Source organism: Orcinus orca, chromosome 13, assembly GCF_937001465.1.
Source record: "Orcinus orca chromosome 13, mOrcOrc1.1, whole genome shotgun sequence".
Taxonomy (NCBI): domain Eukaryota; kingdom Metazoa; phylum Chordata; class Mammalia; order Artiodactyla; family Delphinidae; genus Orcinus; species Orcinus orca.
In genome coordinates this window covers 9455317-9482970 of record NC_064571.1, presented here as the reverse complement: position 1 = coordinate 9482970, position 27654 = coordinate 9455317, and the positions used below count along the sequence as shown (strand labels likewise).

Below are 27654 nucleotides of genomic sequence, written 5' to 3'. Positions count from 1 at the left end.
AGATCTGGATCTTAAAATCGGTTTAAGCACCCAGTGGGTGCTGCCTCATTATGGGAGGGGACACTGCTGGTCTTGAGAAAGTTCTAACCTGTTGATCTCTCCAGCAAAGTTCAGAGTTAGTTCCTGCTGTAGGGCAGATACAGAGGAAGGGACCAAGGGCACAAGCCTGACTGAACAGAAGCTACCAACACTGTTCCCTCTGCGCTGACTGAAATGGTGCAGGTGGCAGCCCAACTGAAGAGCAGCCTCGTCCTCTAGAAGTGCTCACTGTGAGCAAGTTCACTGGCTGAAAAAAATAATCCTTAGGTTGGAGAAACGAAACTTTTTTTTTTTTGGCTGCATTGGGTCTTCGTTGCTGTGCGCGGGCTTTCTCTAGTTGCGGCGACTGGGAGCTACTCTCCGTTGTGGCGCGCGGGCTTCTCATCGCGGTGGCTTCTCTACTTGCGGAGCACAGGCTCTAGGTGCATGGGCTTCAGTAGTTGTGGCTCGTGAGCTGTAGAGCGCAGGCTCAGTAGTTGTGGCTTGCAGGCTCTAGAGCGCAGGCTCAGTAGTTGTGGCGCATGGGCTTAGTTGCTCTGCGGCATGTGGTATCTTCCCGGACCAGGGCTTGAACCCGTGTCCCCTGCACCAGCAGGCGGATTCTGAACCAATGTACCACCAGGGAAGTCCGAGAAAGGAAACTTTTAATCTGGAATCACTGCAAAGACAAACGGTTTCTCCAAATCATTTTATTAGAATGTGTTACTCAAAAGGAACTGCAAAGAACATGCCTAAAAATGGTGTACACAGTTTATGCTTGACACCTGCAGACACTAGATCCGAAGTTTGGATGGCAAGGGAGCCGGAGGGGAAAGTAGTAGGGTGGGCTGGGACCACGGCGGCACTGGCTGGCCAGACCTCACACAGACAGACCGGGCCTCCAAGACTGAGGTCCCATGACAGCGTACATGTACCAAACTCAGGTTCAACTCCTCTCTCTGTGCAAGAGCAAAGGCCCCTGGACTCAGTCTGAGTCACTGTCTGTCTCAGCTTCTTTCACATCCACGCTGAATTTGTACTCCTGGTCACATCCCATGTAAGCGTCGCTCATGAAGTACAGAGTGTAGTTGTGGGCGCCAGTGGCCGGGGCCACAAAGTCGAGCTTCACCTGGAGAGAGCAGGCAAAACTCAGGGCCAGCTCAGACACAGGAAGAGCTCTCAGCCTGCCCCATCTCACAGCACACGGGGGCCACGGACACACTCACCTTGGCCTTCTGCTGCAGGGTCAGCCTCTTGATGGAAATGAGGCTGTTCGACTTGGCATCTCCGATCACCACCCACCAGCCCTCTTCACGTTTCTGTAGTGACCAAAAGCCAACAAAGTCAGCACATAAAATTTGGTGATCATGACACCAAGAGAAAAGTTACAAAAGTAAACCAGAACCCAGAAAGAAAGCTTTCTAAAACTTCTTCCCAAACTACAGTTGGATATACCTAAGATTTTAAACTGCCTGAGGTGTCTCACATGAATCTTTAAGTAGGCAGATGAACTCATTTGTTGGTCCTGCCTCATTTCCTTGTCCCAAAGTACCTTCTCCCATTTAGTACCTGACACTAAATCCAAGATTCCACTATTAGACATCTAGTCTTTGGGGCCTCGCAGCTTTGAGTTCCTCAGAGACCCTTTTAAATAAAAGGCATATATGCCGGAGGAGAAAAACACGTTAACATGGAGGTGAGCCTGCCAGCAGAGAGGATCCAAAGTAGGCCCTGCATCTACCAAGAATCCCCCTCTGCTGGCCGCTCCACTGTCAGAAAACCCAAGCATTCCACTTTAAAGCACTCTTTCCTCAGAGCCTATTAAACGAGTAGTTCGTAAACTTAAAACGTTACAGTGTATCTGGTTTCTCCTCTCAGCCTTCAACTATTCTCCCATATAAGGGATCAGATTTCCTTTTTGGTGGTAAAGAACCAAGCACTGGAAGCAGAGTAAGTAGCTGTGAGAAACGAGAGCGAAGAAACACCAACTAGAAAAGCCCAACTGTCCTGGAGACCTTGTTTTTTTTTTTTTTTTGGCCAAGTGACACGTGGGATCTTAGTTCCCCAACCAGGGATCGAACCCGTGCCCGCCCCCTGCATTGGTAACAGAGAGTCTTAACCACTGGACCGCCAGGGAAGTCCCCCTGGAGCCATTTAGAGTTAAAGATAAATGCTTCTTCACAGCCGCGGACGTCAACAACTGCGTGACTGGGGCGTTCAATAACGACCAGTCACCTAAATTGCCTTAAAGCAAACCACCACCACAAACTCCCACAGAAAACACCCGTGGCCCCAAGATTAATCCTCAGGCTTGTGGCTTCATTATCACTCTAAATTTCCTCCCTCAGTGACTATGCACCCTTATAGCCCAGCCTCTAGCCAGTCGGTAGGGCCTCAAGTGGACCCCTGGGAAGCCACGCCCAGGACGCACCTGTGGGAAGAGAGGCGCAATCACGGGGCCTGTGACTTCCTCCTCTCGCTCCAGCTGCACCAACACCACAACCGGCCCACCACTGTGGGGAGAAACGCAGGTTGCACGTCACAGCTGTGCCCAGCAAGGACCCGGGGCGGGGCACCTGGCCCTCTCTGGCTCACCTGCGGATGCTGTCCTTGTCCACCACCTCGTAGGACAGCTCGATGTTGGGGTAGCGGTTACAGAAGCGGGCCACGTCTGCGATCTGGCTATCGGACAGCTGAAGCAATGCGTTGCGCTCTTCATCCTCCATCTCCATGATGTCAAAAACACTCTCCACCCCCTGCAGTGGGTGTCAGAGGTCAGGGAAGAAGAGAGAATGCACACTAGCAGCAGAGGAAAGTGGCTCCAAAGAGCGGCTACTTTTACTTCCTAAGCCATCAGATCATCTAAAGAAGACACGGCTTCAGAAAGAACATGGCCCACAACCGTCAGGCTCTCTAGCAGCTCCACGGCTAACACCTCCAGAGAGGCCAGAATGAGAAGGCTCCCCTCCATAACCACCCCCAGTGCAAGACGCTCGGCTCCCAGCCTCGGCCACCCGGGTCCAGGCCCGGCTCACCTTGTCTGTGCAACGTTTGATGTGCTCTGAGGTGAAGTGTGGCAGCTGTTTCAGGTATGAGTCCTTGGACCACATAGCTTGGGTGACCATCTGGGCCAGCTCCATGGCTGCCAGAGCTGGGCTGAGCCACCCGTTGCTGGAGAGGACATCCACACAGGCCTGGATGAGCCGGATGGCCTGAACAGGGACAGGAGAGCAAGAGCAGGCAGGGTTGGAACTGCTGCTTCACAGGCCACACGGGCTTCCCCCCGCCCCCCTCGATACCTTGCTAAGGATCTCCTCTGTATCCGACTGCAGCTCAGCACTCAGCTGCATGCGGGACAGGTGAGCCTGCAGAAGCAGGTTGGTCTTGACGTGCGGGTCATTGAACTTAGGGTTATTCAACTTGTGGGGGACCTTCTGGGCCAACTGGAAAGTGGAAGAAAAAGAGCCGATGACGAAGAGGTGACCCTACCTGAGACCTATTCTCAGGCGGCACCTATCCCAGGCTCACAACCCTTCAAAACTCAGAGGGGTGGCTGGGTGCCTGGGGGGGTGGTGGGGCTGAGACGTGTGGAGGTGCGTGAGGGAGGTCGGGGCAGGAGGGGTCGGTGTCTTCCTGTGGTGACAGGGCATCGCATGCTCTGGGCACGCGGGCCAAGTTTCAGCTCCGAGGAAGTTCTCCTGAAGCTGAGGTGCCCTCACCTGCCGCAGGAGGTTGTCTTCATGGTGCCGGATGGGAATGTTCTCATACTCGGCCGCATTGGAGATGATCTCAATAAGCCCTCGCACCTTGGTCTTGGCATTCAGGGACATGCTGAATAGCTCTGAGAGAGGTAGGGAAGGAGATTTGAGAGCAGTCAAAGCAGGCAGAAAAGGAGCAGAGAGGAGAGAGTTAACTCCTGGGCTACCCCAACTCCACCCTGCGATGCGTGCCTCCGACAAACACCGGATGGGGCACTGGAAGCATCATCATCTCTCATCCACCATGGGCTGCAGACCCTGCCTGAGATCCCTCTAGCTCAGGCTCTGCAGACCCAGCCCCTGCTGGCCCTCACCAATGGTGGTGTAGTTGATGTAATAGTAGGCAGCGATCATGCCCAGGTTCAGAGGCGCCACGTCCATCTCGTCCTCAATGCTGATGCACTTGGACTGCTCCAGGTCACTCAGGGTTTGTTCCACGAGCTCCGACAAGTGGTCAGACAGGTGACGATGGGAGATGCCTGTGAAGGTGAGAGCTAAGTGGGGAGTCACAGGGAGATGGCGAGCAAGGGCTGTGAAAACCGCAAAAGGATAAGGTTATGCTCCAAAGCCACTGACCCTGCAGGTTGTAATAATTGGGGTTCTGTGTCATGCGGCGGTACAGAAAGGTCCAGGTGAGGTAGTCCACGGCGTCCTGCTTGTTCTCAATGGTCTTGGTGACAATCTCAGCATTGAAGTGGTCATGCATACAGTGGTCCAGGTGAGACTCTACTGGCAAAGGCTCATATAAGAACTTTTTGAAGAAATCCTATGGGAAAGAAGATAATAGAGAGTCAATGACAATATGGTCACAGAGGTAGATCAAGGGGAAAAAAAAGCCAAGGGAAAATGCGGCCCCTATGTGACAAACAGACACAGCTAATCAAAATGGAAGAAACCAGTTGCACAGACAAGGTGAGCTGGGTCTGGACCTGGAGAGTTGGGTGTGTATGCCTGTTCCCACTGGCATCACTGGTTATTTCTATAGCAGAGACAGGGGGTACCCCAAGTCCCACATGCTGAGCAGAGAGCATGAGGGAAGATGGAACCAGCCAGAGTGAGAAGACGTCAACACACAGAGTCAACAGCAGTAGCAAAAACCAAAGGCTACAAAATTCTACGCAGCCAAGAGGCTTGTTACAAAAGCAACATGGAAGATAAAAGAGGCAGAAGTTGACAGACAGAATGTAAAAAAATAAGTAAACACATCTATCGAAAGAGAAACTAAAGAATCTGTTCTGAGGCCCAGGATCAAAAGACAGTGCAAGAGGCCCAGGCTGACCTTTTTGGAGCCCTGGCACATGATGACGCAGCGCCCCTCGTCATCCTGCAAAGGGCGATTGGCGTGTCCCACCATCTGCAGCACATCGTAGATGGGGTAATCCACGTACCTAGAGACAGGAGGGGAGAGGAGGCAAAGCCACAGCAACAGACACTCAGGAGGCTGACTCCCTAAATGTCAAAGAATAAAGTGCAAACACGGGGAGACGTGGGCCAATCACAGCAAAACTCTGTTTACGAGTTCCCATGCTCAGGCACTAGTTTCACGTATCATCTATACATCACTTTAGTTTTCAAGTGTAAGAGTCATTACTTTGTTGCTCAGTGTCCTTGAACCAAAGCTATTAACCCATCTGATGCCAACAGCCAAATAACTCCCCATTAAAGGATCTAATATGTAAGGCAGGCTTCCAAACTTTACAGCTATATAGTTCATGAGTAATGAAGTCACCCGACTCAAATCCAAATCTAGAAGCAGGTTCAGACATTAAAAATAAGTCCATATAAATAAAACCCTGGCTGGGGTGGAATCTCGGCTAGCTGTTTATTTCCCTAACACCTTTTCTTCACAATAGTGAACTTCTGGATTTGCAGGTATTACGTTCATCTTAGGAAGGAAGGTCCCACTAACACAGAGCAAGTGCACGGCTGTACTCACGCGTGGATCTTGCCGTTGTAGTACTGGGTATCCATGATAATCACCAGGTGGGCGGCCACATTCATGCCCCAGCAGAGACTCCGAGAAGCCACCACCACCTGGATAGCCCCTGAGCAGCAGAAGGGAGGAGACTAAGCACAGGGCTCCCTGGCTGAGGCAGGACCTGCTGCCTCCTGGGCAGGTAGTGGCTTATCTTGTGCTACATTTCAGAACTCAGAGCAAAGCTTACCAGGGACAAGGTTTAATGACTAAGGGGCTAACTCAGTACTACAGGAGGTGGCTCTATGTTACTGTTGCTCTGCTGGGGGAGCTACCCTGGAGGAAACGAGGTAATCCTGGAACAGAATCCCAAGCCCAGGGAAAGCTAGGTTCACACTCCTGCCTGACAGATGGGCCTTGCTGGCTGGAAAGTGCTAAGGCTGACTCAGCCACGGGCTGGCTCAGTACATGGTAGCAAAATCGAGCTCTGAAGGTGCCACAAACCAGACAGATTCAGGGGTCAAAGGGTGACAGTAATGATTCTGGCAAGAGCATCTCCACTGCAGCTCCACTAAGCACTGTCAAAATAATACTCTGCGTGAAATGCCTGACGTCAACAAGGGACAGAGGCACACAGCCACCCAAGGGAAACAGAGGCCCAAACACTTTGCTGAGCCTGGAATCCGTAGAAAACCAGGTCTAGTGGCCAAATGTCCTGGTCTGAAAAACCAGGTTCTGAAAGAGCACAACTTTATGTGCCTGCCTGCTTTCTCATCTAGAAAGTAGGGGTAATATCTGTCCCACCTTCACCACAAGGGTACTGAAATCAAATGAGGTAACAGACAAAATAATCTGGTAAGTATCAATATTTGAAAATGACCAACGTGCTGTAAAGAAATATCACCCACGCCCAGAAGTTTAACACACGCCCCCGTGACACCTCTGGATCTAGTCTCACTCTGTGCCTCAAGGCTTGCTCTCTACCTGAGCTGAAGAGCTGCTCCACCAGGCGCCGCTCCATGGGGCTGAGCCCCTCGTGCAGGTAGCCCACCCCGTTTAGCAGCGTCTCCTTGAGCGTGCTGTCACTCAGCTTCTCCAGGTAGGGGATCAGGTCCTTCTCCGTGCAGTGCAGGAACCTGGGCGGCGTGAGCACTGACTCAGCCCGGAGCGCTTCCACCCCCCAGAGACCCTTCCAGCTGTGCGTCACCCAGCCCCGAGCCAGGCGGGGGCCACCCCACCCTTGTGAACAGAACACCCGGAAGGAGGCCGGTCTCACTTGAGCCAACCCTCACCTCCCCACGGGCCCCCAGGAGCCAGGCCCCGCCCACCTCTGCCGCTGGATGTCGGCCGCACACGTGGTGAGGATGTCGATGGCGGTGAGGCGCGTCTGCTTGCGAGATGGAACGAAGACAATGACGGGCTTCTTGGGCGAGTGCTTGGTGATGGCGTGGTACACAGGCTTGGCCATGGACAGCAGGCGAGTCTGCGTGTGGCTAATGTTGAAGCCCTGGAGACCGAGGAGGAAGAAAGGAGGTTACAAACCCAGGGAGCCCAGGACGTCATGAGGCCACGTGGGAACGGGAAGAGCGGGTCCCACCTGGATGTGCAGCTCCAAGGGCACGGGGCGCACGTTTGGGTGGAAGTTGAAGGTGGAGGTGGCGCTGCACCCCAGCCAGTGGGCCACGTCCTTTGCGTTCGAGAGCGAGGAGCTGAGGGCCACAATGCGAATGGGCCTCTCGATCTGGGAGGAGATGTAGCGCATCCGGGAGCAGATCACCTCCAGCACGGGCTGAAAAGGGGCGGGAGTCACTGCAGGCCCGGCGCTCCATCCTCAGCCCTGAGCTACCTTCGTGTGGAGCCCAACAACCTCGAGATGATCTCCTAACTCTTCCTTGTGATTAGGGGCTCTCCCGTCTTTGGGTTCACCTCCTCCACAGCCAATCTCCACTAAGCAATGGTACTCTCCAAGAAAACTACAGAAAAGTCTCAGATCATCCTTTCAGAATAAGGTGATGGGCAGAATCCTCTTGGGAGAAGCCCTAGTCTCTGGCCCTCACCTAAGGCCCAAGGCCAAGGCTACTCTGCTGGTCCCAGCCCCGCTCCTATGCTGCAAGGTCAAGCCATACCCCATTCTCGCCCCCGATAAGGTGGACCTCATCCACCACGAAGAGGTTGATGTTCTGGACATTCTTGCGCTGCTTCCACCGCCGGGAAAGGATGTCCCACTTCTCGGGGGTGCTGATGATGATGTTGCCTTTGCCCAGAAGCTTCAGGTCCGTGCTGGTCTCCCCCGTCAGGAGCACCACCTTCTTGTTGAGCCTATCCTGGAACTTCTCGTACCAGTCCATGTACACCTGGCAGGCGGGCAGCGGGAGGGCAGAAAAACATCAGGCCACGTCAGGCTTCAGTTCATGAATTATGAGAAAAACGTGGGAAGCCAAACACAGAGGCCTGTCACCCTGGAGATCTCAAGCTAAATACTTCGTAATCACACACCAACCTATAAGTGACCGGAGAGCTTCCCTTTAGTATACGACTGCGGAAATGGCCACCAGCAGGCAAAGTCTTGCCCCAGTTGGCTCTGCAAATTTCAGGGCTCAGAAAACCTTGATGTGGACTCAGAGATGAAAACGGTTTCTGGGAAAATTCACACGTGACACACCTGCTCCGCCAGAGCCTCCATGGGGGTGATGTAGACACAGCGCCCCTCCGAGTTCTGCAGCAGCATCCGCAGGATGGCGAACTCCGCACAGATGGTCTTCCCGCTGCCCGTGGGGGCCCCCACAAACACGTTGTCATCGCTGTTGTACACGGTGTTAAACACTGAGAAGCGACAGAGAGGCAGCGTGAACACTGAGAGAGACTCGGACACGCAGGAAACTCAGCCAGTCAGCCCAGAATGGCAACCATGAGAGGTGATGGCACACGGCCCCCAGCTGCAGTTGGGCCTGCGACATCTCTCCCCTTCATCCGCTCCTTCCCACACAAGAGGAGGAGAAGGGACCAAGATCAAGAGTTCAGGGCCCCTGGAGATTTGCAGGAGGACAACAGAAGCAAAGGAGGTCAGGGCTCCCTCCTTGCTTCTCAGGGACAGGATGCCGAACCAAGGGGAACTGGCTCCCCTCCTCTGCCCCTCCAACCCTCTCCTGTGTTTCCTGGAAAGAGTCAAGTACACAGAGAAGGTAAAGAGCCTAATACGTAAGCCCTGGCATCCAGACTGGGTTAAAATCAAGTTCTACTATTTATTAGCTGGTTCAATTGGGGTGCCTCTCCCTGCCTCGGTTTCCTCATCTGTAGAACAGGACACTGATGGTAGTATCTCAAATGGTAAATCCCTGTTTGCTGGTATCTCAAACAGGATTGTGGAAGGAATGAAAGAGAAAACACTTGGGGTGCACCCAGCCCAGAGTACTTAGAACATGGGGCGTGCTCTGCGAACACAGCTGTCGTTTACAGCAATGAAGGCAGAGGAGGCCTCGGTCAACGCTGCACACTCTGGTTCAATACTGGAGCCTCCTGAGCCTGAGAAATGACAGTGCACCGTGATAATAAGACCTGCTCTACCAACCCTCCTCAGGGAGACGTGCAAAGAAGCGAAGCAAATCTAATAGTAACCAAGGGCTTCTGAGAACGGAAAACGTCCTGGCTGCTCCAACAGTTGGCACTGATGAGCTCCCACTCCTGCCAAGCACCTGAGGGCCCTCCTCCCCCTCCTCCCGCAGAACCTACCTGTCTCCAGGGGACCTTAAAAGGCCTCCAAAGGAACCGCCCGCCTGGAAATGGAAACACCTACCCTGGGTCTGGATGGGGTTGAAGAAAGGAAATTTATCTTGGTAAAGGCTCTCAAAGGCACTGTTTCTCAGGGCAGACACGGGCAAGGGCTGCAGGTCCAGAAGCTCGGTTGGGGGTGGGTACTTCTCTGGTAGGATCAGGTGCCGGAAAGAGACAGGCAGTTGGGTCTCACAAGCTGCCAGAAAAGAAACGGGAAGGGCAGTCAGCACACTGGGAACCCCAAGGCAGCATACACAGCACTCTCCCCAACCAAGTCTGGCCCAGTACAAGGGGCAAGACACTCATCTAACTGCCCCGGGAGGACCTGGCCCAGGGGACCCTGCAGAGGAGACGCACTCACAGAGCCAGCGGTCAGACACCACACGGATGAAGTACTGAGGGGGCAGCGGTTCAAAGACAGGCACGAAGAACGTAATGAGGTGCTCGTCCTGCGCATACTTGGCCTTGAGTAGGAAGTACTCGTGGTGCAGGATCACCTCGCTGTCCACATCCTCCACCAGAATCCAGAACGCCTCTGAGGAACCATGGACCTGCCCACAGGGGCACAAGTGACAGGAGCATGAGCTGGCGGTAACTCAGCCCTCCAATTCCGTTCTCCTCAAGATCCCTCTGAAACCAGGCCCCTGCGCCTCACACAGCCTGACCTTTTCATCCCACTGGAAGTCGGGTGTGATGGTCAGCTCCACCTTCAGCGTGGAGCGCGTGATAGGCTGCAGATGCACCGACAACTCCAGCTTGGGGAACAGGTGGACGTATTTGTGGATGGTCTTCCCCATCTTGGGCATGCGGATAAGCTCCCCTACGAGGACACAAGAGAGCACAGGGCTGCAGCCCAGCCTGAGGTACCTGCAAACGCAGCCCTGACGGCCACCAAGGGGAACGGGCGGATTCCACTCCAGAAGGGCAGGCTCTTCCCTCCACTCTCAGTGGGCCCAGAAGATTCAAAGCCCCGAGACCAAGAGCAAGCCTACTGCTAGTGGGACAAGACAAGCGAGCCCAGGATGTCAGGGCACTAGGCCTAGGAACTGGAAAGCAGGCAGGCTTAGGGAGACATCTGAGCTGTGCGGATGAGCGGGATGCCTTCCCACGCACCTATCTCATTGTGATTCAGGTCATACAGGCGCTCAAAAGGGAAGTTTTTCTTCTCGATCTTCTTCACTACTTCCTCAGGGAGTTTCCGGAACTGGCGCAGAGGACACATGGACTGCCACCTGTCCAGGAAGGAAACAGAGCTATCAGTCCCTTGTGCGGGGCCTGGAACCAACTGCCCTCCTCACGGCTTCCAACGGATGAGCTGTGACCCACAGAACACGAATACTGAAGACAGACATCTCCAACTATGCCACCCTCCCCGACTCCTCAGCTGCACCCCAAAGGGCCTGCCCCCTTCTCAACTTTCACCCAGCTGCATATTTCACACATCAGGGCGAGATCTGATGCGCTCTAAGGCTTTCCCACCACACCCTCGGCCCGGGGACCCCCACCCTGTGACCAGCTTCCAGCTCACTGGGCCTTACATGCGTTTGTCAATCATCTTGCAGAGGTTCAGGGTCTTGTCTGTAAGCTGTGCCCAGCCTCGGTTCAGGACAATTTCAAAGATGGCACGCATCAACCGGCCAGCCGACTGGGGAAAGATGAAGCATTCCCCCTGTCAAGTCCACACTGTCCCCAGACCTAATAATGCAGCCACCCGACACAGGGTTTAATTACCTCAAGCTCTGATACGACCAGCTACACCAACTCAAAACCCAAGTCCTTCTGTCATGACCCATCCCCACCCCCAGCAGACGCTGGCTGACGCAGGACAGTCAGAGAAGCGCAGCTAGAGCTCCGCGCCCAGCATTGTAACCTTCCACTCACTGCCTGGTCTTAAGGCTTTTGACTCATTTAGCATTTAGTGTCCTAGCAAGAGTAAGGGTGTTAGTGACTTGCCCTGAGAAAAAGACAAAGAGTAGTTATTAAAGCCTTTTGCCATTTCTGGGTGTATTTAGGAGCCCAGCAGCTGTAATGGGAAGTCTGTCTTCACAGGGAAGCAGACACCGTGTCTTGCGATCTCCACATGGAGCCTCCCCAGCATCTCTGTAAAGGCCTCACCTTCCCACGTGCTCAAGATCAGTAAAACAGAGCGGCCGTACCACACACGCACCAGCCAACAAGCCACCTGGGGCACAACTCAGCATTCCTTCTCCCTCACTAGTGTCAGGCCTACTTTTTACCAGACACACACAGAACACGGGATGGGAACTTATCAGGGGTGGCACAACCCTGCTCTCACCTGGGTAACATATACCATGTCGGCCATCAACGCAAAGCCCTCCAATTTCAATTGCGAGATGAAAGCTTGGAGAAGCACATTGATCTGGAAAAAAGCAAAATCAGCCAGAAGGAGGCCGATCACTGATTGAACCATCCGAAAAAGTGAATACATTTCTGCTCTGGGCATCCATGCCAGGTAAGACCTTCTAGAGCTCTTGATTTGCAGACATTAAATAATTGTTACTCCATGTAAAAAAGAACATGTGAGAAGGATGCAGAAACTCGGAGAACTGAGCAGATTACCAAGAACAAACCCAAACTCAAGGGTCATCTTTTATTTTTATTTATTTTATCTTTTTATTTTTTTAATTCTTTTCTAAGGTTCATCTTTTAGAAGATCAGGAAAACCACCTGACCCTTACCCCAAGCAGAGAGGAGCTGGGCTCACCTTCGCACTGGGTTCCTCAATGCTCTCCTTTACAGGGATGGGCACCCTCTCCAGCAACTTCTGCAGCTCCAGCTTCTCCTCCTGCCACAAGAAGGAAACAGGTCAAGAAAAAGCCAGGAGGCCAAGGAGAGAACCAACCAGTGACGTGGCAGTGGGTACCAACTTCCAGTTCCAACACGCTGAGTGGACTCACTTCTCTCACAGTGATGTTCTTGAACTCTGAGGACAAGGAGAAGACTCTGAAAAGCTCAATCTCACTCAGGGTGGGCTTTAGCAGCTGGTTGTAGGTCTGTACCGTATCATTGGTGATGTAGTAGTGGCTGGCTATACGACCGAGTTCTGTCACCTACAAAGAAGGAAGACTCAATCCAAAGCTTATCATTAACAAGCGGCAACCTCTCACTGTGGACAAGAGGTGCCCACTGAGTGAACACACAGCAATACAAGTGCCTGGCCCAAGCACAGGAAGAAGGATGGCCCAATAAACTGACCTATAGTGTGACTTGATGCCCACACAGGCAAGAGAGCTAGATCAGCTGCCACAGCTCAAGATATGGAAAGGAAGCACCGTCAGGTTTTACACCATTTTAGAAGTTCCTAGGTTCAAAGGGCACAGTCCAATGCCACTTGTTTTTCTGCTGTTCCAAGCAGTGGGCAATTAGGCAGTACTTGAATCAAGACAGTGATCTGAAAAATTGTCTCCTGGGGCTACAACTTCTGCAGGGACCTCCGTCCCTCAGCCCACTCACCTGGAAGTTGCCCGTCTTCTTGTCGTACTTGACCAGATTGTTCTTATCCAGCATCAAGGCAGCAGTATGAACCAGATCCAGTCGGCGCTGGTCCAGCAGGGGATCTCCCTTGAGGTCATCATGAGAGATGCCATAGAGGGTTGGGGATCGGAGCATTCGGATATACAGGTAGGCGTAGCCCAGCCAGTTCACTGCATCCTGTAAGAAACAGATCATGGGCCTTAGCATGCAGAGCTGATGTCCAAGTGAAAAGCTCCCACAGAGCACTTAGATGTTAATTCCCAACTATGACGATATGTATTATACTGTCTTGTGAACGTTTATAGTATTTCATTATTAAGAAAACAGAGTCCTTTCTAAGATTTTGGCAACAAGGGAAATTGTCAGCCAGAGACCCAAGAAGCCTGAGAGCCTGCTTACACTGAGAGAAGTGGGGCCCAGGGCTGGAGGACCCTGGTGCTGAGGCCCACAGCACAATGACCGAGACCACCTCACTCCTGGTACCCTGGCCTCTCTGGAGAAGATAAGAGGCGCCAAGGACAAAGCCCTCCCCTACCTTTGCGTTCTGGACATTCCCCAGCACGATTTCCGCGTTGAGCATGTCAGGCAGCTTTGATACCATCTGGCTCTCAATAGGAAGCTGCTGATTGAGGAGGGACAGGTAGTACTGCAGCTCCCCATGAGAAGTGATGAGTATGCCTTCGCCCTTGGTGTCATACTGAGGTCTTCCTGCTCGTCCCAGCATCTATAGGTCAGAGAGAGCAACCAAGACGGCTATGGCCACAGAGCTCCTGGGTTTGATTCCAGGCTTCTACATTATGGAACCTCGCCTTCCATCTGCCATCTTTTGGACCTCCTGTGTATAAAACACAGCATGCTTTTCCCCACTGAGAATAAACTCAAAAGTTCCATACCTGCAGGATGTCCAGTGCCCCCAGTTCTGTCCAGCGCCCCTTCTCTGGACTGTACACCTGGGTGCCTTTGATGATGACGGTATGCGCGGGGAGATTCACACCCCAAGCCAGGGTTGCCGTGGAAACTAAAACCTACAGAGGCAAGGCAAGGTAATAAGGAAAACGGACGTTACCACCATGGATTACTATCCTCAACTTCTCCAGGCAACTGGCCTCAGAGCTTCTTGCAGCACCAAGGTGGGTCCCATACTTGCCAACGTAACACCAGAATAAAGAGGAAAGGAGTCCTTGGGTTCCTCATCTCTTAGAGAATCAACATTTCAAGGTTCTAGAGACACTTAAGAGACAGATATGCAGACCTATATGAATCAACTTAAGGTTACTAAACAAGTTAAAGTATGGGCTCTCCTGAGACAGGGAATGAACAAGGTCCTGACCTATGTCTGACAATATCTGGAGTCACCAACATGCTTGCTTTGCTGGGCTTCTCAGGTGCTTTCCTGAACTCACTCATCTTCCCGCATGCAGGATGTGAAGAGATGGGAGAGGTGGTATGACACTACACTGACTGTACCTACCCAACCCTCCGACCTGGTTTACCTGAGCCTGAAACAACGAAGTACCAGGCACAAACATACGGCACAACCTCCGATATTTCCCGTCTTCTCCGTCTGTGCTTTGCCCACCCTCACCTGAATGTGTTTATCAGCAAAAAGATCCTCTACGAGTGTCCGGTCAACTCTGGTCATGCCCGCGTGATGAATAGCAAAGCCATAGGGCAGGAGATCCTTCAGCTCCAGGTTCTGGGAAACAGAAGAGAATAGGTGATGAGGTGAGCCTTCCTGAAGGAACTCCCCCAGAGACGAAGCAAATCTCTTCAGCTGAGACTCTGCCCCTCACCTATCCACATATCCACAGCCAATCAAACCTCACCCTGTGTGAAAGAGCACCACCTCACACTCCTGGAGGACCACTGGGACAACTCGGATTGAGCCAGTTACCAGGTAGGAATGAGAGAGCTGGGCCTGTCTCGCCTCACCTTGCACTGCTCGGCTTCTGTCCGAAGGACTTCTGTGGAGGCCGAGCCCTCTCTCAGAAACAGACCCAGCGTGTCCTTCTCCAGGCACATGTCCCGGATGGCCCTGGCCGTCTTCCCAGTCTCCTTCCGGGAGTGGACAAACACCAGCACCTGAGTAGAAGCCACAGTTTTCCACAGTCAAGAGACACACTCTGACAGTCACCCCCACGCCCCTGAGGAACCAGCAGCAGAAGTAGAGGCTGCACCACGATCAGGCAAGAAACTGAGGTCTGGCTCAGAAGCCTAACAGTGCCCGCAAGACCCTAAGCGAACGAACCTACCAAGCACAGTGATGAGGGTCCTGTAACTGGGACACTAAACTAACTCTTAGCACCCCATCTTTAAACAGCAAGTTTAAATATAATATGAATGCACATTCAGGAACCTCAATTAATTTGTGTTCAGGTACCTGATGAGATTCTCAGCTGCTAAAATGTTATATAAAATAACGGGCACTGGCCTTTATAAATGGACTTAGGAAGTAAGTCTCAGTATGAGACAGGCACTATTTTGTAGGAAATAAAGTCCTCCAAGTATTTAGTGCCAAGAAAAGATTTGTGTCTTCATGTAAATTCTTATGTTTTTTTAATCAGGCAAAATATTCAATGTTCCATAAAAAAATTAGATCATACTTACTAGTAAAATGCCCTTTCACTAGTTTTTAATTTTTATCTTTATTTTTGCTATGTTTTTAGTATATGTCACCCAAATCTTTTATGGAAGAACCCTTGATAATGTAGATAGACAAATTAATTATTTGTGCCTGGTGATTTCCTTTTTGAGTTTTTAAATTACAAATTCAATTTCTTTAATGGTTACAGGACAATTCAGATTATCTATTTCATCAAGGCTGTTTTGGTAGTTGGTTGTTTTTGAGAAATAGGCCCATTTCCTTTAGGCTGTCAAATCCATGTGTAAAGTTGTTCACAGTATTCCTTTACTATCCTTTCAAATGTAACAGATTCTGTAGTAATACCCCATTTTGTTTCTGGTACTGGTGATTTGTTTTGTGTCTTCTCTCTTTATCTTAGTCAGTCTTGCTTGGCTATCAGTAAGTCAAAAATTCAAAAGAACAGAGTTCAAGAATAATGAGAAACCATGACAGACCTGATTTTTTCCAGCATGTTCCATGATTTTCTCATAGACAATTTCGTTCATGATCTGGAAACGCTTGATAGCTTTTTTCTCCGTAATGCCCACGTAAGTCTGTTCTAGAGGCACTGGGCGGAAGCTAGAAGTTCAACAGTTAGACAAATTAGGCTTCTGAGACAAAAGTACTGAGGAAATAAACAGTCCTTTTCACTGCCAGGGAGCAATATTCCTCTTTTTGGATTCGTATCACATCAAAACCCAAAGGCCATTCTAAAACCCAATCTAACAGAGCTCCTTGGAAAAGAAGGATAGCAGGAAGGTCACCCTGGTTAAACTTCTCCCAGTCTTTTCTTATACCTGTTGTCGAAGTAGAAGAGACCCTTGGCAGGGTCCACACGCAGAAAGGTGGCCACATCTTCATAGTTGGGGAGGGTGGCACTAAGACCGATGAGTCGGACATCCTCTTGGGTCATCTCAATGTTCCGGATGGTCCTGGCCACCAACGCTTCTAAGACAGGACCTCTGTCATCGTGGAGAAGATGGATCTCATCCTAAGGAATGGGAGGGCAGCAAATTACCTGTAGGACTAGAGAAATGTGGCCCCCTTTCCTGAAGAGTATTCCCATTTTGTAGGTATACACCTAATATGCCAAATAAAGAAGACAAGAAAAGGGATCCCAAGGCCAGGGAAACCCAAAGGATGAGATGATATTCACCATGAAATACCCCAGGAAATAACATGCTCCAACCACGGGCTGCTTTGCTACAGTTCACTGAAACAATGCTTTACGGTAAGAAAATCTGATACTTCGGGTAAATGAATTCAGAACTCCACTCAAAGGAAAATTCCTTTACTAAAGATAAAGCTTCTGATCAGATCATATTTATATCAAATAAGGTTTTACCTCTGGGCAGTTATCTTTACCAAGAACGAACTGTATCAAATGAAGACTCTGAACCATCAAATGAAGGATCCACATAGCCTAAGGCAGTGCTTCTCAAATTTCAGCAGGCACACAAGGCAGGAGGGGATCTTATTAAAATGCAGATTGTATTTCAGCAAGTGGGAGTGGGGACAGGGACTCTGCATTTCTTTCTTTTTTAAAAAAAATATTTATTTTGGCTGTGCTGGGTCTTAGTTGTGGCACGCAGGATCTTTCTTGCAGCACGTGGGAATCTTTAGTTGCAGCATGCTGACTTCTTAGTTGCAGCATGCGGACTCTTGGTTGAGGCATGTATGTGGGATCTAGTTCCCTGACCAAGGATCAAACCCAGACCCACTGCATTGGGAGCACGGAGTCTTATCCACTGTGCCACCAGGGAAGTCCCAGGACTCTGAATTTCTAACAAGACTTTGAGTAGCAGACTCTAAGCAGGGGCTAGCAAATTTTTTCTTGAAGGCCAGAGAGTCAGTATTTTAGGCTTGTGGGCCATACAGTCTCTGTTACAAATACTCAATTCTGTCACTGCAGCACAAAAGTAACTGTGAACAATATGCAAATGGGTATGGCTGTGTTCCAATAAAACAAAAATCAGTAGCCACAGATTGCCAACCCTGCTCTAGAATGCTGCAAATCAACATGCAAGGTCTCCTTTCTGCTTCCCCAGACAACCAAAAGAAACCGCACTCAGACTGTCATTCCTCCCTGGGGGCTTCTGTGTATACAGGACACAATATCCTGACTCCTTACTCATTCTCTCTGAGAATGGATTCTTTATAAAGCCCTTTAATGTTCTGGGAGGACATAAGTATCAATAGTTTTTTCAATTGTCTGTTTACATTTATTTCAAAATATTTGACATAAAAAAAGCATAAATGATATGGCAAAGAGCATGCACCTACTGGGAAGTGTTTCAATTCGGTGCAGATTCTCATTTAGCAGTAAGAGCAATGCGGACAATAGCTGCCATTACGAAGGCCAGTAACTGGAGGAAAGGCACTGAAGAAAAGTTTAGCATTAAAACCCAGCAACCCCTCCTCAACCAGGCCTGGGCTCTGTGTTCCCACAAGGACCCCCTGCTCACCAGGATGATGAGTCGCACGAGCTGGGTGTAGGTCCGCTCCCCACCCTTGCGGGTAATGATGTCCCACTTCTCAGGGGTGCAGACGATGATCTGAGTGGCGCTAATCTCCTCCTTGCACAGCTGGTGGTCTCCAGTCAGTTCTGCAACAGTGATGCCGTACGTGGCCAGGCGCTGGGTGTAGGAAAGGCACATCAGGCAAAAATGCTTGGAGGGGGCCTGGACTCCACACTCTCTGTCTGTGAAGTCTGAGTGTGGGGTACTGGAGGTAGGTATCAACCCTTCAGGGAAATATCAAGTGTATGAGGTTGAGCATGTGAACATTTATTTATAAAACAAATCCAAGTTTACACGCAGGGTAAGGAAGCAGAAAAATGCTCCCTGGGAGCTCTGCACACAATAGGGGGAAATGGAAGCTTGCAGACAAAAGACCTGGAATAACACTAGATCTATTATCAACCACCCATGTAAGTGTTTCATAAATACTCCAACAATGCAAATGATACCAACTGCAGAAAATTGCTAAGGAGAAGATTAAAAAGATGGTAAACCCTTGTAAAAGCCCAAAAGAGATCCAGGACTTTCTCCTTTCACAAACACTCTGTACTTGGGTCAAGTTCCACCTTCGAAGGAGAAAAAAACACCACACAAGGCATTCCAGAAATGCCCTAATGTAAGAAGCAGAGAAGCACCAGGCCTGTCCCCCAATATCTTCTGGAGAAAGGTTCTATCCCCTTACCTTTCCAAAACTGCCCACCATCTCCTGCACCAAAGACCGCATGGGGGCGATGTAGATGATCTTGAAGTCATCCACGTTGATAGTGCCATCCATGTTAATGTGTTTCCCTATCTCTCGGAGCATAGACATCAGGGCCACGTTGGTCTTACCAGCACCCTATGGGAGGTCAAGGACAAGAAGGCCTGTGTACCTCGTTATGCTCACTACCCCAATTTCTAAGGGCTTATCACCAAAACAGAGCATGTCCTGTGGATTTTACCCTACCATTTAACATCTCCTCCACCAAAGAATAAAGAATTAGGGGGTAAGGATGGAGATGAACAATATTGCCACCTAAAATATACACCGCATTCCACGAGAAAAAAGCAGGCAGGGCAGTGCTTACGGTAGGAGCGCAGAGCAGCAGATTCTCATCCGTCTCCAGAGCAGCACGGTAGAGCTTACTCTGGATCCGATTCAGTGTTTTGAAGCCCTCAAATCCAGCCTGGGCATACTTGGGCAGTTTCTCCACTGGAAGAAGTTGCTAGAAAAAAATGCCACGCACATCACATTAGCAGCACCCTTGAGCAGACTGTGGTTTTGCAAGATTGCACTTCCCGGCAACCTCCCTGCATAACGCTCCACTAAAGGCCAGACCAGAGAGATCAGTATTTTCCCCAGGGCTCAAAATCAAAACGGGAAAACTCTGCAGCAGCTTCCACTTCTGGAATAAACTATCTGTGAGACAAGGCCACACTGTGGTCAATGGGTGGAAATCCAAACTGGAAGGGAGGCGAAGTGAGCAGAAAACTTAGAAAAGCAATTCACTCACTTCTTCAGAGCCGAAGGGCTTGGGCTTCAGAGCAGGCACATGCACCTCTTCATAGCCCTTGCGCTGGCGACGGAAGGATCCGTCAGGAAGCTGACAGCGTTTGTTGGCCATGAAGTGGCTCCCCTGGGTAAAAACTAGGTCCTCCAAGTCCAGAACCTGTCGCGGAGCCAGTGCCTGGGAGTATGAAAAACAAGAATATAAAGTGAGCAAGCTGAGCAAAGGAGTTTCCATCCCTCACAGCCTTGGAAATGGCCTTGGTACCTACCTCTCCACCCTGGTCCAGATCCATGGTTTCCAGATCTGTGTCCATCCGGGACTGACGCACTCGCTCTCTCCGGGACCTCTCCTCCTGTGATGCAGAAAGACAGAAAGAATAGCAACGATTCATCACCATCCCAGCTTCTTGTCCTTTCCAGTCCCTTGGCTGAGCTTGACTCACAGGTGCTGACTAGTAAGTCCTGAAACAGAAAGGTGGCCCTTTACGTTCAGACAGTTGAGGACCACCAGAATGATGAAATCAAACCACTTTCAAGGGACAATACATAGTCCTGGGATTTCAAAAGTCAACGTTCAACAATGCAGCATCAAGGGCTATCCTTAAGGGACAGAGTGTGGGTTCTGTGTTCAGCAAACATGCATTGTATTCCTGTACTACCAGCAGACACCATGACTTATTGTGTGAACAAGCAGCAAAGGGCCCAGGTGCTGGTGACGACAGCAGCACGTCAGCAGTCTCTCGACCACACCAGCGTGAAGGTGTTGATTCCACACTGTACCAATGACCAAACTCAAAGAATCTGGAGAAATAATTCACTTCTTCAACTTCCTGCTTTAACAGGAATTTAGCTTTTTGCTGCAATCTTCTAACTAGTGTCTCTTTTCCAAAGCAAACACTCTAGCTCAGGAGTCAGACAGACAAACCAACCCATCCCTTACCCGGATCAGATCCTCCTTCTCCGTTTCGTGGAGCTGGTAGAGGAACTTGGACAGCTCTGGGTCAGCTTCCATCTTTCCCATGATCCTTTCCTTTTCAGCTTCACTCTGTGCACTGGCCAGCAAGGTACAGTATAAAACTGTCAACAGCAAAAGGAAGAAAGGGAAGGTGAGATACAAAATCAATCTTCAACCCTGGGGTAGAAAGAAAAATACATGAAACAAGTGGTAAGGCTATGAAAGCAACACAACCTCTACCACACACCTACCTACGACACAAAAGCGTTCTCCATTCATACTCACTCATCATCCTGTGCTGCCGCAACACCTTAATAAAATCAAAAGTGTTGAAACCAAGGAGCAGAACCAGCTGGTTCTCACATTCCCGGTCATCACTGGCCGTCTGCAGGGAGAAGATAACACCACGATTAAGGACACAGCCATCTGCTTCCTACACTGTCCCATCTGCTAAGACACACGGAACACAAAAACATTATCCCGGCTGTACCTTCAAAATCTCCAAGACTTCATCTGCCTTCTTCTGCGACACAATGGCATCATCATAGAAGCGACTGAGCTGCCGCTGGAGCCAAAAGGCATCAATATCCCGAGGGTGCAAATCCTTCTTCTTTGAACTCATCAGTTCGCCTGAGGCCACAAGCTACAAAGTAACCAGGCACTGAGCTCACTGTGTCTCCATCTGCCCCATGTGCTTTCTTATCATCCAGCAACAAAGCTCTGCAGGCCACCCACCCACAGCCTACCCTCTTCTGAGGACTTTCCGGTGGGGGCGGAGGGTGGAGGGGGGGTGGGGGGATGACGAATCTGCTATACTGAGTTCATGAGCACACCAAACCCACCGAGACTTCATCAACACATGCCTTTGAGAAAGAGGGTGACTGACTGAAACCTTAAGAAAAATCAAGACACGAAATGTCTATCACAGCTCACCCTATGAACAGGTAGCTTAATAAATAATACACGACAGGACTTAGGCATGGGAAAGAAGTGCTGCACCCAGAAATAACTTGCCCTGCAGGGGCGGGCAAGAGCAAGCTGTACTCACATTAGCCGAGAGGGTGCAGCGCACCACTGCCTCATCCCCTTCCATGTCGTCATCCGATGCCTCTTCTCGAACCTCCCCGTACACATCTTCATCACCTTCCTGTGGAGACAGCCCCAACCCCAACTCGTGACCTGGAGCTGATCCTGGCATCACCACAGAACCTCTCCCTCAAGTCACTTAAAATAAGCTCCATGGTTAGAGCAAAGGCTTCTGCGGTGGAACCAACAACTTACTGGAACCAGGGTCAGCCTCATTCCAGAGTACATTTACCAGAAGGACCAATACAGAAGCACACTTGGGAAAGCACACAGTGGCCAGAAATGTAGAGGCCACACTTCGCTTGCTCACTACTGTCTTTACTCACATACCTGCCTACAGGTGTACTATGTACTGAGCACAGGGTCATGTTAAAAGCAGGTCCTTAATAATAAGCATTTGTTCAATGAATGAATGCTATGAGCAAAGCATTCTTTTAGTTTGTTGCTACTTAAAATAAAGAAATCTTACTAACTCTACTGGAGAAATGGGCTCAGCAGTCATCTACTTCAATCATATCGTTTGAAAGGTGGAGACACTGAAGCAAAACGACCTGTCCGATACAGGACCAAAATTCAGCCCTCTAGGCTCCCAGTTTTGGTGCTCTCTCCTGACTCTCCTTTGCTACCCCTTCTTCCTGTCCTAGTTTATGATATCCCAAAGCTGGCGTTTTACCTTTCAGGAAGCCAAACACACCCAATAAGAACTCGAATGCAGCTCTGCACATTTTTTCAAGTGCCCCACTTGTTCCTATTAGTTATATTCAAGAAATTCTAATTAGATGGTAAACCTCAGTGGCTGTTGCAACTGTTACTGAAACAACCACGTACAAAATATGCCCATGCTCTGTGGCAAATGTGCATTTTTTTTTTTGAAATTGGCAGTAGGACACAGTACTGGAAAGAGGAAAATTATCACAGTATGGTTAAAATGCAGTAAAACGGGACAACACATTCCCAAAATGAAGTATACGCTATACTTACCTTTTTTTCTTTCTTTTTCCTGACCCACTTGGTTTATGTTCAATTATTGTATTAATTTACATTTATAAGTTCAAATTTGCTTTATAAAGCCAAAAAATAACCATAACAATTTTTCAGCGAAATAATATTTATGCCCAAGTTTGACACCAATACAACACACAAAACTTATCTGGCTTAAGTTAGGGCACTTCTTTACATCAGAAGTGGTCCCTTCACCTTAACAAACAGACGAGACTGGGTCTGTTTGCTTATCACTTACCTCCTCATCAGACTCAAACTGTACATTCACACCATACGTCTCATCAATGTTGTCATCTGAAACGGTGAGGGATTAGAAAAAGAGGACAGGGAACAGTTAGTAAAATGAGGCACTAGGGAGTTAATTTCCTCCCTAACTGCCTGACTTGCCTCTCCTCAAGACAGGCCTAAGGTCTAAGGACTAACAGACAAATGATCAACATAAGAGAGCCTGGGGCTTCCCTGGTGGTGCAGTGGTTAAGAATCCGCCTGCCAATGCAGGGGACATGGGTTTGATCTCTGGTCCAGGAAGATCCCACATGCAACAGAGCAACTAAGCCCATGTGCCATAGCTACTGAGCCTGATCTCTGGAGCTCACGAGCCACAACTACTGAGCCCACGTGCCACAACTAACGAAGCCCACGCGCCTAGAGCCCGTGCTCCGCAACAAGAGAAGCCATTGCAATGAGAAACACGCGCACTGCAATGAAGAGTAGCCCCCGCTCGATGCAACCAGAGAAAGCCCACACACGGCAACGATCATCCAATGCAGCCAAAAATAAATAAAATAAATTTACAAAAAAAAAAAAAAAGAGAGCCTTCTGTGCTGCCACCAGCAAGGCCTGCTCCAATCTGCCGGCCGTAGAAACGGCCCTGCTCTGCCTGTCCACCCTCCACCCAGGCCCTCTCCAAGTTTTCTCCCATGTTCTATACAATAAAAGGGTCTCAGAATAAGAAATGGCTCCCGGAATCAAGGGATTCTGGTGTCCATCAATCATAACCCCTCCAAAAACACCAAATAGGTTATGGAAACCTTTTTTTTTTTTTTTTTTTTTTTTTTTTTGCGGTACGCGGGCCTCTCACTGTTGTGGCCTCTCCCGTTGCGGAGCACAGGCTCTGGAAACGCAGGCTCAGCGGCCACGGCTCACGGGCCCAGCCGCTCCGCGGCATGTGGGATCTTCCCGGACCGGGGCACGAACCTGTGTCCCCTGCATCGGCAGGCGGACTCTCAACCACTGAGCCACCAGGGAAGCCCTGGAAACCTTTTAAAGCATCTTTCAGATACTTTAATGGCTGAGGCTAGAAGATCACATTAGGGGTCAACGAGCACCCAGTTCATATCGTCAGGACACAAACAGCTCACTTACCCATATTCTGGATTTCCTTGTCTCCACCATAGTCTGTGATCTTTTTACCCAGGTTCACTAACACATGGTATCTTGTATCATCTGTCTGACCCAGCAGCAGATCAATCTCCTTTCTCCTTTCCTTGTCCCGAAGCTTTTCATTCTTTAAAACAGCTAGAACTTCATCAGCTGCCCCACAAAGGATATCACGTGGCTGGCAAAAAAAAAAAAAGAAAAATTTAGAACAACTAGACAAAGACATAGAACATCACTGACCAACTTTACGTGACAATAGGATGTGAAGAGCTGTATCTCTTTAAAACCTGCATACCAGGTTCCCACCATTTTCACTAATGTTAATTTAAAAATGCCACATCGGGCTTCCCTGGGGGCGCAGTAGTTGAGAGTCCGCCTGCCGATGCAGGGGACGCGGGTTCGTGCCCCGGTCTGGGAGGATCCCACATGCCACGGAGCGGCTGGGCCCCTGAGCCATGGTCACTGGGCCAGCGTGTCCAGGGCCTGTGCTCCGCAGCGGGAGAGGCCGCAGCGGTGAGAGGCCCGCGTACCACAAGGAAAAGAAAAAAAAAAACTGCCACGAAAGGTCACACAATTGAAGGAAGACTCATCTGTTTCAAAAAATCAGGTAAGTGGTCTTAGGAAGACAGACACGGCTTCCACAGCAGTGTGCCACATCTCTCCCGACGGGAGAGGCGCTCTGCAGTCCTGCCCTAGCCTGCCTAACTTGTGGTCATTCTTTATCCTCACCTCCTCTAGCAGCCACCTCACCAGCGTCTCTCAGAGACTCACAGAGGTCCTTAATCTAATTACATGTACAATGCTAAGAGCACAGATTCTGGATATAAACTACCCGGGCTTACATCCTGGGTCTGCCAAACACTACTCTGTGACTTGGGAAGATTACTTAAGTATCCTTTGCCTCACACCTCTCTTCTGTAGAATGGAAAGTAAGTATTAATAGCACCTAGTCATAGAGCTAACATGAGAACTGAAAGAGAGAAGACATGTAAAATGCTATCCCATATAAAGTAAGTGCTCTATAAATATGAGCCACTTCTGCGTATCGGTATGGCCCACACAGGAAAATACACAGACAAGGTTCCTCTGGTGCCTCCCAGGTGTGACTTCCTCCCTCTCCAAAAACATGGCTTCACCCTCTGGCTGCCTCACCTGGTCCCCAAGTGCAGCCTGGATGAAGCTGAGCAGCACTTCGTAGGTCTCCCGGGTCTCTTTAGTTTTGGGCTTGTAGATGATGCCCACCATCTCATCAATGCCCTCCGAGAGCAGAGTATAACCCTTCATCTTGTTGATGTCATGCCGGTCCTCATCACGCTTTCTTCGCCTAATGGACAGAGTATGATGTTGAACGGGCAGAACTTTCCCTCTCAAAGGCAAGACTAAAAGAAGCCCACCCCACCCTCCTCCCCTCAGCTCCATGACACACAGGTAATATAAAACCACAAATCTGTACCTCAGCAAGTGATTCCCATTTGGCCTTAGTCACTTGCACGAGTATTTCTTTAAGGGAACACAGTAACAGAAAAGGAATACTCTGTCATTCTCTCACTAGATGCACTAGATGTTACAATGAGACATCCTCCACGTTCATTGAAAAGAGACAACCCTTTCTACTTTGTATGACAATATATGATTGGATTTTGACTAGCTTTTTATCCCTCAGACATATTTTCTTTTTCTAGCCAGAAAACCGAAGCTCCAAAGGAATCTACTGCCATCAATTCCTGGAAAAGAAGTCACACTCCGCAAAGTGGAGGACCAATGATACGTAACTCATTTCAAATACAACTGCTTTAATCAAAACCGGGCCTACGAATTTTTGAAACTTCATCATGAGAGAAGAGGAAGACACAGACGATGAGGGTCGAAAGATAACAGTGAGATAAAGTTCAATGATTTTTTTTAAGTTTGGAAATATATCACCCCGCAAAAGTAAAAAAACAACAAAAAAGCAAAACAAAACACCTGCCTTTCATGCTTGAATGGTAGTTTATAACAACAAAACTGGAAGTGGGCAACAGCAGACAAAAGAAGTAGGGGTGGTAAGTTAGTAATAAAAGAGAAGAGTGAGAAGAGTTACTGAGACAAGAGTTTAACGGGACTTCCCGGGTGGCACAGTGGTTAAGAATCCGCCTGCCAATGCAGGGGACACGGGTTCGAGCCCTGGTCCGGGAAGATCCCACATACTGCAGAGTAGCTAAGCCCGTGTGCCACAACTACTGAGCCTGCGCTCTCCTGCGAGCCACAACTACTGAGCCCACATGCCACAACTACTGAGCTTGCGCTCTAGAGCCTGTGAGCCACAACTACTGAGCCCGCACGCTCAGAGCCCATGCTCCGCAACAAGAGAAGCCACCGCAATGAGAAGCCCACGCACCGCAACAAAGAGTAGCCCCCGTGCGCAGCAACGAAGACCCAACGCAGCCAAAAAAAAAAAAGGGGGTTAACAGATACAAACTACTATATGTAAAATAGATAAACAAAAACAAAAAAAAGAGTTTACCAAGAATCTTCAAAATACCATGAAGAAAATTAAGATCTCTCTATGGTTGAGAAACACATGCTGAAAAAAGATCTAAAAGTTGTTTTCCACTTCAGATACACTTGTTTAGGCCAAAGAACCTTTCGATTCTTATGTTCTGCTTTTATCTTTACTGAATTGTTTTAATGTCACTGACATCTCACTTGCACCAAGCAATTCAGCAAAAAAAAAACACTGCTCAAATGCCAAGGGAAAATGGACTTAGGGTCTGAAGAAAAATCATTTTCCCTCTGCTACTCACTTGGCTCTTCTTTCCTCTTGCATCTGTGGTTTCGTCCGTTGAGCCTTATCTCCCATCCGGGTGCCCTCGAGCTTCCCAACCAGGGACAGAACCTCTCCTGTGGGTTCATCCCGGCGGGTCCGGTCAATGAGAGAGCGGTCAGCTTGGAGGACAAGATTCGAGTTCTGAAAAGATCACAGTGTTATCGAAACTCTGACAGGAGCAGGACCAATGCCGGGACCAAAGGGATACCAGCTGATAACAAAGGAAGTAAGAACTGGGGCAAAAAAGTGACAAAAATCACTAGTCGGAATAAAAAGATGTTTTCCTTAAGAAGCGCATCATATAATTGCGCATGAGCGAAGGGCAATCAAATCGTTAGAACAATCCTTGCTCCTAACACTGCTCATAACTCCGCCCAAGGAACACTGTCGGGCACGTTGGAGATGACATACGAAAGGGGTCGGGAACAGCGCCGAGGGGACCGGGAACAAACACTCCTAGCAGAGCTCTTAGCCCATCCCGCCCGCCCCAGTCACCAGTGGGGTTATTCATGTCGTCGTGTACCCCCTCCTTCGCCTGAACCTGATTTCTCCTCTGCTTTCGCGGTTCTCCCGTAGGCCTTCAGAGTGAAACTCCCTTCCTCAGCCTCCCGCTCCCCACCGGCCTCCTCAGCCCAGAGCCCTCCGCCGAGCCCACACGCACCGCCTTGTACTCGTACTGCAGGCTACGAGCGGTCACATCCGCCATGGCGGCGGATGCTCAGGGGTCTCAGAGCTCCGCTCCCCCCACCACACGCTACAGATAGCCGCCGATCTCCTCTACCGCCGCGCCTGACGCAGGAAAGACGCACAGGAAGGAGAATGAGACTGGCTCCCTTC

The 27654-nt window shown here is 49.8% G+C and overlaps 1 protein-coding gene across 1 annotated transcript; it reads right to left on the bottom strand.

Moving 5' to 3' along the window:
• Nucleotides 1–711: 711 nt before the first annotated feature.
• On the bottom strand, nucleotides 712–27639 carry SNRNP200 (small nuclear ribonucleoprotein U5 subunit 200). The gene is made up of 45 exons (XM_004277787.4): nucleotides 27479–27639; nucleotides 26795–26958; nucleotides 25164–25335; nucleotides 23997–24189; nucleotides 22870–22925; nucleotides 21592–21690; nucleotides 21034–21186; nucleotides 20829–20928; nucleotides 20529–20665; nucleotides 19858–19941; nucleotides 19593–19766; nucleotides 19167–19304; nucleotides 18782–18937; nucleotides 18046–18216; nucleotides 16378–16571; nucleotides 16036–16159; nucleotides 14890–15039; nucleotides 14543–14653; nucleotides 13851–13982; nucleotides 13493–13681; nucleotides 12937–13134; nucleotides 12381–12533; nucleotides 12188–12268; nucleotides 11759–11842; nucleotides 11001–11107; nucleotides 10576–10694; nucleotides 10128–10282; nucleotides 9824–10013; nucleotides 9485–9658; nucleotides 8354–8514; nucleotides 7818–8045; nucleotides 7289–7480; nucleotides 7020–7198; nucleotides 6676–6827; nucleotides 5713–5821; nucleotides 5056–5164; nucleotides 4353–4542; nucleotides 4091–4255; nucleotides 3738–3859; nucleotides 3318–3461; nucleotides 3054–3230; nucleotides 2614–2774; nucleotides 2450–2531; nucleotides 1245–1337; nucleotides 712–1147 (listed from the first exon to the last, which is right to left on the bottom strand). Exons 1-45 carry the CDS (start codon nucleotides 27521–27523, stop codon nucleotides 1004–1006), a joined length of 6411 nt encoding a protein of 2136 aa, XP_004277835.1. The 5' UTR covers nucleotides 27524–27639; the 3' UTR covers nucleotides 712–1003.
• Between the last annotated feature and the right edge of the window lie 15 nt (nucleotides 27640–27654).

Excerpts from the sequence above, each read along its gene's own strand:
- SNRNP200 (XM_004277787.4), bottom strand. The coding sequence starts at position 27,523 with ATGGCGGATGTGACCGCTCGTAGCCTGCAGTACGAGTACAAGGCG. Across the intron at positions 18,217-18,781 it reads TGGTGGGCAGTTTTGGAAAG|CGCCTGGCCACGTACGGCAT; the intron begins GTAAGGGGATAG and ends TCCTACACCCAG. Across the intron at positions 11,843-12,187 it reads TTGAGGAACCCAGTGCGAAG|ATCAATGTGCTTCTCCAAGC; the intron begins GTGAGCCCAGCT and ends GCTTTTTTCCAG.